This window comes from Lepidochelys kempii, chromosome 1, assembly GCF_965140285.1.
Source record: "Lepidochelys kempii isolate rLepKem1 chromosome 1, rLepKem1.hap1, whole genome shotgun sequence".
In the NCBI taxonomy this organism is placed as follows: Eukaryota; Metazoa; Chordata; order Testudines; family Cheloniidae; genus Lepidochelys; species Lepidochelys kempii.
Window position 1 is genome coordinate 300,096,506 of NC_136380.1, and position 11,029 is coordinate 300,107,534.

The following is an 11,029-nucleotide window of genomic DNA, read 5'->3' on the forward strand; positions in this document are numbered from 1 at the left end:
TCTTTAGGAAAACATTAACAAAAATCAGCTGAGTAGCTTTGGAGTTATGCTAAAGGGGGGGACAAGGCATATCCTCTAAAAAAGAAAAAGAAAATGATATATATACTCAAGTAACCAAAACAGGACCTTAAAACTTGCCACGGACTTAGTCCTAAATAACTGTCTTTGATGTGAATGAAGAAATTTTACTCCCGAGGGCATTCTGTGCCAAAAAAATTAAAAATTCTGCACCAAAAAAAAAAAAAAGAAAAATTCTGCACACAATATTTCAAAATTCTGAAAAAATTCTGCAAATTTTATTTGACAAATAAATGTGGAAGCTCCAGCATGGCATTGGGGAACACAGGCCACTAGCTGCACAGAGGTGGGAAATCATTGTGCAGCTCCTCCTCCCGCAGGGACATGGACTCAACGGTGAAGCTGCATCCAACCCTGACACAGCACAAAGGCCAGGCCTGCTGCAGAAACACCCAGGGGACCTGCTCCTCCATGCCAAGTGCACCAGGTGTTAGCAGGCAGGCTCAGCAAGGCAGGATCCAAGTGTGAAGGGGCTTAGAGTGGGTGGATCCAGGTGTGGGTTGAGAGGGTTCTGTGTGGGGGAATCTGGGTGCGGGCGGCTCAATGGTGGATCCACGTACAGGGGGATCTGGATGCATGGGGCTCCTGGGGGGTTACTGTGTGCAATGGAAATGGGACTCTGAAGGGGGGGGGTGGGAGAAGGTGGCTGAGGCTCAGCAGAGCGGGGATCTGGGTGTGGGGGGGATGGAGCTCAGCAGGGGAATCTGGGTGTGGGGGGCTCAGTGGGGGTAGGGTCCAGATGCTGGGGTAGAGGACTGGGGATCCATGTGCAACTGTTTGGGGCTCGGCAGGGTGGGTATTTGGGTGTGGGTGGCTCATCGGGGTGGTCCAGGTGCAGGGGGAGTGGGGCTCGTCAGCAGGGTTCTGGGTGCAGGGGAGGGGTGGGAGGGTCTGAGTATGAGGGGGTCTGGATACACAGGATTGGGTGGATGGGGGAGTAGCTCCCTGTACAGTGATCCCTCCCCCTGCACCTGAGCAGCAATGGGTGCAGGGGAAGGGGGTTAGGAAGAGTTTTTAGAGCTTCCAACAGCCAGGGAGAAATCTGTGGGTGGATCTGACACAGCCCCAGATGCTGTGCAGAGGAGGAGGAAGTCCTGCCCTCCCCAACCCAGCTGGGACTAGCAGCTGAGCGCAGGATAGAAGCCACTGGCTGGGTCTTACCCAGTCCCACCCCTGGCCCACAGTGATTTACTTCTCTGCTAGCTGCCCTGGACACCAGAAACATACGGCTTGGGAGGGTCACATAACCACTCTTGTGGTTTCCCTTTGCTTCCCGTCACAAAGTCATTTTTTTGCAGGGAAGCAAAGAAATCTGCAGTGGACAAATTCTGTGCATGTGCAGTGGTGCAGCATTCCCCACAGGAGTAAGAAATACTGTGTACCTACATCTATAAGCTACTGAAACTGAACTACAACTGCCCAATATTTCACTTTCCATTGGGGATTATCTGAAACCCAATTTTTTTGAACATGTTTGAAAACACTTGTTCTTTTTGAAAAATTTGGGACCCAAACCTGCAAACACTTGTGCACATGCTTAACTTCATACATGTTAGTAGTTTCACTGAGTTCAATGAGGCCTCACATATGGAAAGTTAAGCATGTGCATAAGTGTTTTTAGGATTGGAACTCTAGTAATCAAGTAAGTTAGGAAGAGGAAAAGAAAAAAAAAAAAAGATCAGTGATGGTGGTGGAAGAGGATGCATGAATCAGTAGGCCTTTAAATAGTGCTTTCTTCGCCACACCATTCATTCTTCTGTAGAGGACAATACCAGATGAGCTGCTAAAACAGAATACCTGAAAAGCTGCTACTTGCTATACCCATTGAGAGAGAGTAGTGTACTTTTGCGTTATCCTTGCTCCAGGAACTACATGTGAATTTGTTTGTCTTACTGTGAGTTTAGTACCACAAACAAATACTTGTGGTACTAAACTTGTGGCATTTTTCATTTTTATACCAATTTTGAAGTTTTGTAAGCTGATTCTTCCAACGAATTAACAACTACACACTCTAAACAGCATAATGCATGATGGAACCCTTTAAGATTAAAAAAACTAAACTGACTTTTTTACAATGTCTAATCTCAGGTATCAGAACTATTAAGATCAATCATAAATTAAGAACGGAAAGACTTTTTACAAAAAGAATCTTACATTTGTTTCCTTTACTTGCCTCCATAAACAAACTAGGGGCCCATTCCCACAAACACTTTAGATAAGCTATTACCAGCAGGACAGTGGGGTGGGAGGAGGTATTGTTTCATGATTTCTGTGTGTATATAAAGTCTGCTGCAGTTTCCACGGTAAACATCTGATGAAGTGAGCTGTAGCTCACGAAAGCTCATGCTCAAATAAATTGGTTAGTCTCTAAGGTGCCACAAGTACTCCTTTACTTATGTACATAGTTTACTTCACACAGGTGAGTTATCTTAGGGGGATCAACTGGACCATGCACATACGTAAAGTTAAGCACACACACAAATGTTTGTAGAATCAGGTTCTAGAGCTTAGAGTTTGACTGCAATTTTACCTACATTTGCAGTTTACAAAGAGATAAAGAGTTTCTGTCATACCTTGTTCCTCCTCCATCAATAGTGAGAATTCGAATTCCCCAGGCTTTCACAGGGTCTGTATATCCAATTATAGCCAAAGCCTCCCTAACAGCAGCATGAAGAGTTTCATCAATTCCTTGTCTCAGCTGTAGTAAGCATGGAATTATTTTTTCCTACAGTTGAAATGAAAAAAGTTGTATTTAGACTAAGTGTTAACACCAAAAAACTTCCACTGTTAATTTACTACTTTAAAATCTAAATTTAAATGCAAAGTTTAATTTAAAATAGCTTTTTTTCCCCCCCAGTAGATTTATTATCTCAGGGTGGGAATGGTAGGAAAAAGTCCAATACTATGTGTCTTGTGTATTCACGGGAAACTTCATATCACAGTGCAACTATCAAAAAATTCTAATATCTACTACAACTATAGCTACAGAGGTTTTAGAGTTAGGGTGTCAATTTTGGCATACTAGCTAAATAGCAGCTCAGGTTATTAAATAAGTCCCTTTTTGGATCTGGGCCAAAGCATGACAATCCTCAGCATTGCAACTCCTGAATTCTAGTCACCTAGCCACACACTGGAATTGGCAAACCCTGCGCCAGACAGCTAGGCTCCTTATACAATGCATGGAAAGAGAGAGAGGTGCCTGAAAATGGGATGCACAAAAACCAGCATGCTCAGCGGGCACATGCGTAAATTAACCCATATCAGACACTGAGGAGAGGGGAACATCCTACGCCCTGCCCCCCTCAGGGACTTAGGAGCCTCTCTCTGGGCTGGAGGGAGGTACCTATCCCTGGGCAGCGGGTGGACACCTTTGGAGGGGCTAGCCTCCTGGCTCTGCCCCGCCCTACACAACGCCCAAGGCAGAACCCTGAGGCACCCCCTGCCCTGCCTTCCACAGCCAGAAAAGCCCAGGGCCTATCAGAACCCCTTCCCCCTGCCACTGGAGGAGCCCCAGAACGGCCCGAGCTGCACCAGCAGGCCTACCTGAGCACCGGCCTGGCTGTGCTGGCAACCCAACTACGCTGGCCCCAGCCCAACCACGCTGGCGCCGGCAACCCATGCAACCCTGGGCCGGCCACAGCTGCACTGGCTGACCGACTCGAGCCCCAGCCACGTCAGCCAACCGACCTAAGCCCCGGGCCAGCTCCAGCTGTGCCAACCTGAGCAGCCCAGCCCTGGCTTAGCCAGCCCCAGCAGCCCCAAACGCAGAGCTGACCCAAGCTACACCAGCCGGAAAATGGGAAAGGCAGTGCACCTTCCACAGCTACCCAACAGAAGAACGCTGAGCTTTTTATATACTCCATGCAGGTTCCGGGATGGCTGAGGAGGCAGTATCTGCTACTAAGCTTCCCAGGTTCATCAGTAATCCCTCTGGAGTCCAGGGAGATTACTGATGAACCCGGGAAGCTGAATAGCAGATACAGCCTCCTCAGCTGCCCCCGGAACCTGCATGGTACATAATAATAAACAAAAAGCCGCTAACAGTGTCCTGTGGCAGTGGCTTCGCCTTCCCTGGCCTATTATACCCACTGCCTACGTACCTATTGCACAGCTAGGAACCCTCTCCTGGAATTAGGTATCTTAGGTGCATAAGCCATTTCTTGAAAGAACAGCAGCGGCCCCTGGCTAACTCCACACAAAACAGCCAGGGGGTCAGGGTGGAAAGTGAAAGAGGAGAAGTCCCCCCTTATAACCTTTAGCTCAGTGGTCAGGATACTCATTGCAGGATGTGGAAGACCCTGGCCTGGATCAAAAAAGGGATTGGAACAGGGGTTTCCCATCTATCAGGGATATTCTGATGTGGGTCTCCTGTTGAAGCTGTTCCACCTTGGATAAACAATTAAATATGCATTAGGCTAGAGAGAACAACTGCAGTTCAGTGGCTAAGGCACTCATCTAAGAAGCAGGAATCCCCTGTTTAAATCGTGTTCTTTTCAAGCAGAGGGAGGACGTGAACTGGGGTTTCCAACATCCTGGGTGAGTACCATATACATTGTACTAAGGGTTATAAGTATGACCCTACCAAATTCATGGCCATGAATAACGCACAACAGACTGTGAAATCTGATCTCCTGCATGATACCTAGCTATTGTATGGGATGGGCAGGGCTGGGGGTACCCCAGCTGGGGACTCCCATCATGTGCTGGGCTCCAGCTGCTAGACCCAACTCAGTTGCGGAGGGATAGTACTTGCTCTTTACCTGCAGAGGCAGCTCCTGGGGCCGGTCAGACCCATCTCTGGGCTCTGGTGAGCTGGGTTCTGAAGGCAGCGCAGCTGCAGAGATATTATAAGGGAGGGGCAGGACTGGGGATGACCCATTTGGGGGCTCCTAATGTGCAACGCGCTCCAGCTGCTAGTCCCAGCCAGGCTAGAGAGGGATGGGACTTTCACTTTTCCTAGTGCAGCCAGGGGAGGTTCCTGGATGTGGATCTGACCCAGCCCTGGGAGCGGCCTGTGCAGGGGAACAGGAAGTCCTGTCCCTCCACAGCCCTGCCGGGAATAGCAGCCGAAGCCTGGAGCACAGTATGAGACCCTGGCTGGGGCACACCCATCCCTGTCCCTCCTCAGCTCTGGGCTCAGAAGTTCAAGGGGCCTTCTGCTGGCTGTGGGAGGGAGGCGGGATGGACCATAGTGTCCCCCTGACCATGGGCGGTCACCCACCCATAAGGCAGGCCCTGCTCCCCAAAAAAGGGGCAACCCTGCCTTATCCTGTGACCCCCCAACACACCACCATAACCCTCTTTTGGGTCGGGACTTCCATGGTTACACCACCATGAAATTTCAGATGTAAACATCTGAAACTGGCTATTTAAAAAATCCTATGACCATGAAATTGACCAAAATGGATGATGAATTTGGTAGGGTCCTAGTTATAAGAGTAGCCTCCTTCTCCCCCATACCATTTTGTGTGGAGTTAAGGGTGCTATAAGCACACCTTCTGGATCAGGCCCCGCAGACAAGAGGCGGGGAACACCTGTCTCCACCTGGTTTGATAACTGTGCTGGGGCTTAGGTGTGAGATTAGGCATCTGGAAGCCTGCCTGACGCAGTGGTACACATGACCAGAGAGAAACTTAGGTACTTACTGAGTTTAGATGCCTACAGGGTTAGGGGAAGGGTAAGTGGGAGTTTTGTGCATCACAGTAATGCACAAATCTGGGCCATTCTTCCTTTTGTTTTGAACAGGTATTCATAGTTTGTTATAAACTACAATGCCAAAAGCTAAGGTGTTTATTAAGACAAAATAAGGTGCACTCAGACAGGAAAAGCCTTCAAATTATTTTAGTAGTATGACAGAACAGAAACTTTTCTTTGTACTGAATAGTCTATTAGGTTTATTACTACTATTCATTATTTGTATTACACAAGCACACAAAGGACCCCAGTTAGGACAGGGGTTCTGTTAGGGCACTGTACACTGTATTGCTTTGAGAACTAAAGAATTCCTTAACAGTTAACGTATAGGAGAATTAAAAGTCCAAGGTTTTCTCCAAAGCAGATACTGACTGCCAATCATCATGGCTTACATATGTATCTCTTGGAGGGAATACATTAGCAATAAAAAAAAAAATGAAGATACTCACATAGTACAAGTATAAGATACAACAGTTTAAGAAGAAAAAAAAAGATCGATTATACATTTATCTATTTTATGATAAAACATCTGTCATTACAAAAAATACTTATCATCTATCTGTAGTTGATAGGTTGAGAGTGAAAGTGATTTGTACCTTAATAGCAACTCCTCTGGTTTCTGGAAATTCCAGAAGATGGTAAGTCAATTCTTCAATCCTGTTAATAGAGACTCTTCGGTTAGAAGATCTTCGTAAGGCCTGAACTAAAGCCCGTGTTCTGTTATCAATACTCACTCTTGCAATTATCTAAAGATAAAGAGATATGTATATTAAGAATATGAAACTGCTCCAAGAAGATATATACAAATCTTGACATGACTTTTTTCAAATTTTTGTTTTCTTAGATTACTCCAAGAAGAGATGAATGGCTTATAGTAGAATACCACTAGAGGCTTCAAGGAAGGTGGCTTTTCATTTGTTTGGGTTTTTTTTACTGAACTGATCTCTGGTTCTTCATTTACGTAAATTAGAAGAGCCTACTATAAATCTGGCTCACAGTGACAGTCCTTCAAATATCTTGGTTCAATGTTTCACCTATGCAGGTGAGATTTCAATATAGCTTTGAAATTATAACATTATAAGGCTATAACATGCCTCTGACAACTATAGCAGCTAAAAAACCCGGTATTTGTAAACACTAAGCAAATACTTGCCTTTTCTCTCTGAAGAGACAAACGCTTCTCTTTCCCTTCTGCAGTTTTGATCTCTTTGCTGCCATCCTCTTCATCTTTCAAAGACTCTTCGCGTTCTTGTAGTTTATCTTCTGAAGCAGTCTTTGTCTCAAATCTCAACTTGGGGACCAGACTGCCTACATAACTGTCTACAAAAGCTTGTACACTGTTACTAGGGTATGAAAGGAAGCTTGCAATGCTCTTTTTAGTGGAAGTTGGAAGAGCAGTATTTGTCTTGTCAGCACCTTGAATCTCAGCTGCAGAAATTAAAGCAGATGCTGAACTCATCCTATTTTCATTACTCATTATGTCACTTTCTGGTGAATCAAGTTTATTTCTGAGTTCGTTCTCAGAGTCTTGTAGAAAAGCATTTCCTTTTTTCTCTTGATCCATAACAGTATTATTCCCAAAGTACCAGTTGATATGATTTGCTAAAAAGTTGTAAGTCTCTCCAAAATTTGTCATGAAGTAGCTTACATGAAAAAGGTTGTTTTTAATATCTACGGAATCTTTTAAAGTATCTTGATTAGTGCCTCTTCTACTTATCAATGTAGACTCTGAGTTTTCATCTGTGTGAACAAAGTTCTTTACAGCTACGCTGTTGTAATCTCCCTGAGCTCCAGCACATGTAGTTTGTTTATCATTTTCTAGGTTTACCTTGAGATTGTTTTCCTGAACATTATTTTCAAATGCTTTCCCCAACGTGCCAGAGTTGGGCTTGAATCGAGCTATTCGTGCAAGCAGTTCACTGTGAGTGCCAGAAACAGCCTTTGAAACAGATTTGAAAGTGTTCTTAATTCGTGACATACGATTATTCACTTTTGTTAGTCCCTTGGGAGAAGAAGTGCTATGTTTAGAAACTCTATAATACAAAAAGTCATGGCTATAAATGTGTTTACTACACTTCCGTGTTTTGCTTCTGGTCCATTTACATTGAGTTTTGCCTGTATGAAAAACTCTAAGTGAAATACCATGACTAATCCTCCAATAAAGTTTAGGTCTACACAAGTAGTACAGCTGCTTGTTTCTCTGCTTCCCCCAAAGGCTTCTTGTGTTAATCAGGAGATAAAAATATGCATTTAAAGGCAAATTAACTGACATTACTTATAAATATTTATGTATTTCATATGTTGCTTCTTTACTTCACTCCAGAAAGCTTATCTCAAAAAAGTCACACTTCATGATGTTACCTGAAATGGAAAAATATTAGTAAATTAAAATAAAGATTAGGAGTAGTTTACAAATGAATACAATTTAGTTCTCTTTCTACTTAAATAGGGAACAAACATATGGAAATGAGGTAAGTTCTTAGGGGTACTATATTGCTCAGAGTATTTGGTAATGACAGGCAGCACTTTCCCACTTTAGGTTATTAGTTTAAATGCACCCCAAGGCAATAAACAGCAACTCAAAACATTTGGTTGCCTATCATAGAATATCAGGATTGGAAGGGACTTCAGGAGGTCATCTAGTCCAACCCCCTGCTCAAAACAGGACCAATCCCCAGCTAAATCATCCCAGCAAGGGCTTTGTCAAGCCTGACCTTAAAAACTTCTAAGGAAGGAGGTTATACCATATCCCTTGGTACCGCATTCCAGTGCTTCACCACCCTCCTAGTGAAAAAGTTTTTCCTAATATCCAACCTAAACCTCTCCCACCGCAACTTGAGACCATTACTCCTTGTTCTGTCATCAGCTACCACTGAGAACAGTCTAGATCCATCCTCTTTGGAACCACCTTTCAGGTAGTTGAAAGCAGCTATCAAATCCCCCCTCATTCTTCTCTTCTGCAGACTAAACAATCCCAGTTCCCTCAGCCTCTCCTCATAAGTCATGTGTTCCAGTCCCCTAATCATTTTTGTTGCCCTCTGCTGGACGCTTTCCAATTTTTTTGCAGTGTGGGGCCCAAAACTGGACACAGTACTGCAGATGACGCCTCACCAATGCCGAATAGAAGGGAATGATCATGTCCCTCGATCTGCTGGCAATGCCCCTACTTATACAGCCCAAAATGCCACTGGTCTTCTTGGCAACAAGGGCGCACTGTTGACTCATATCCAGCTTCTCGTCCACTGTAACCCCTAGGTCCTTTTCCGCAGAACTGCTGCCTAGCCATTCGGTCCCTAGCCTGTAGCGGTGCATGGGATTCTTCCGTCCTAAGTGCAGGACTCTGCACTTCTCCTTGTTGTTGTTAGGAAATCACAAGGTAGCCCCCATACAGTTTCTAATAGACAGGTGAGCAGAGACCAAGGGTAACATGGAACGATCATCCCTAAAAATGATTTTTCCAGTCAAGGTGTTGCATGTGTTCTGTGAATAAATAGTTGACTTTACACTTTAGTACTGCAAATCCAGCAGATTCCACCAATAAAAATAATATATTGAATACCTTTCACTCTGAATCTTATAAATCTCATACAACCTATACACAGAGATTTAACACACCACTGAAGCACCACCACTTCTGGAGTGAAATGCAACAGTTTGAAAAAATACTATACAATAGCTGCTATATCAGCTGAAACTGTAGGAAGAACTTAGGCAGGCAGATCATTACTCCAACTAGAATTTGGCCCAAACATCAGGGTTTAACACCTCTGTTCTTGTGAGTACTGCCATAAGTAGCCAGGACATGGTTTGCAAAAGCTGAGGAAGCCATATTCTGAGGTGCATGGCTGCAGGCAGGTAAGTGATTTACATGCACAGCATACAGATACATAGACTATGTATACACAGAATACAGAGATACGGTATACATGTACACACATTCATACACAGTATAAATACAGAGACAGGTACACATAGGTGCTACTTAGCTATCACATACCCAATACATGCTACAAACACAGTGACAAGAACAAAAGTCACTCACTGATGGTATAAGCACCACAACATACAGACAGGGCACGCACATTGTATAAACACAGAGACATACGTACATGATATACAGAGGACATGATACATGGCATATGCACATACAGGACACAAATATGCAGTCTAAACACAGTGACATCACACACACACACTCAAGATAAACATGGTCTAAACACGTGATACACACAAACGCAGGACAAAGTGATAGGCACGGAGGAACATGAGACACACGCACGTAGACACAGTGCCACACGTGGTATAAACATGTAGCGTGACACGTGGGGCGGAGGGAGGACACACGGGGAAGAGGGCACACCTCGGGATATACACCCCGTGTGCCATGCAGGGCGGGACAGAGGGCACAGCCAGGGATACACGCGCGCACACACACAGAGTGACACACGGGGCGGGGGAGGGGGGGGCAGAGCACACCCAGGGATACACGCGCAGTGTGATACGCGGGGCTGGGCAGGGCACACCCTGGGGATACACCCACCCTGAGACAAGCCTGTCAGTCTCGCTTGTTCGCCCTCCCGTCCACAGACGTGCCTGGCACAGTCTCTCGCCCGCCCCGAGACGCGGACCGCCCAGGCCCAGGGACACACGCCCGGGGAGCCGGTCCGGCAAGAGTCCCGGCCCGCGCTGAGCGGAGCCCGCTGACACTTACCCCGGGGGGACCCGGCCCCAGGCTGGCGCGGGGTGGCACCTGTTGGGCGACGTTCCCGCCTCGCTCCGCTCCCCTCTCGCAAGACCCTGAGGAGGCCCCGCGATCTGCTGCCGCCGCCGCCCCTCTCAGACAGGGCCAGCACCGGGGCCGTCCCTCCTGGCGCGCGGGCCGCGGCGGGGAAGGAGGGAGGCGGCGGGGCCTGGAGACCGGCTCCAAACAACAACACGGCTACGGGCAGGAACCGGAGGCACCCCCAACGCGCATGCGCCGGAACCCGCCGACGCTTCGCTCGCTGAGGGGCGGTGCGTGTCGTCCTTTCCGCCCAGCCCTGCGTGAGTGGCCCCGGCCCTAGGGCGGGAGGCTGCTGAGGGACGCCAGCCCGGCGCCGAGCTCAGCGCCCGCTCCTTCCCCACGCTGGGTGCGTCGCCCCGCGCAGGGCCGGTGTAACGGCAGAAACCGCAGCCGCCCAGGGCTCCCACCAGCGGATCAAACCCCGGGGGCTATGTGCAGGCTGAGCCCACCTGGCAGCCCCCGGTGGCTCTGTTA

General features: G+C 46.8%; 1 protein-coding gene across 2 annotated transcripts in view; it reads right to left on the reverse strand.

The window, feature by feature from the left end:
- Nucleotides 1-10,765, reverse strand: part of PNPLA8 (patatin like domain 8, phospholipase A2) — a 74,147-nt gene extending 63,382 nt beyond the window's left edge. For both annotated transcript variants that reach the window (XM_073328075.2, XM_073328074.2), the window contains exons 1-4: nucleotides 10,484-10,765; nucleotides 6,926-8,133; nucleotides 6,369-6,518; nucleotides 2,652-2,803 (exon numbers count right to left, since the gene is read on the reverse strand). In XM_073328075.2, coding sequence (XP_073184176.2) covers nucleotides 2,652-2,803; nucleotides 6,369-6,518; nucleotides 6,926-8,044 — 1,421 coding nt within the window. In that variant the 5' untranslated portion in view covers nucleotides 8,045-8,133; nucleotides 10,484-10,765. The remainder of the gene's footprint in view (nucleotides 1-2,651; nucleotides 2,804-6,368; nucleotides 6,519-6,925; nucleotides 8,134-10,483) is intronic.
- Nucleotides 10,766-11,029: the final 264 nt, after the last annotated feature.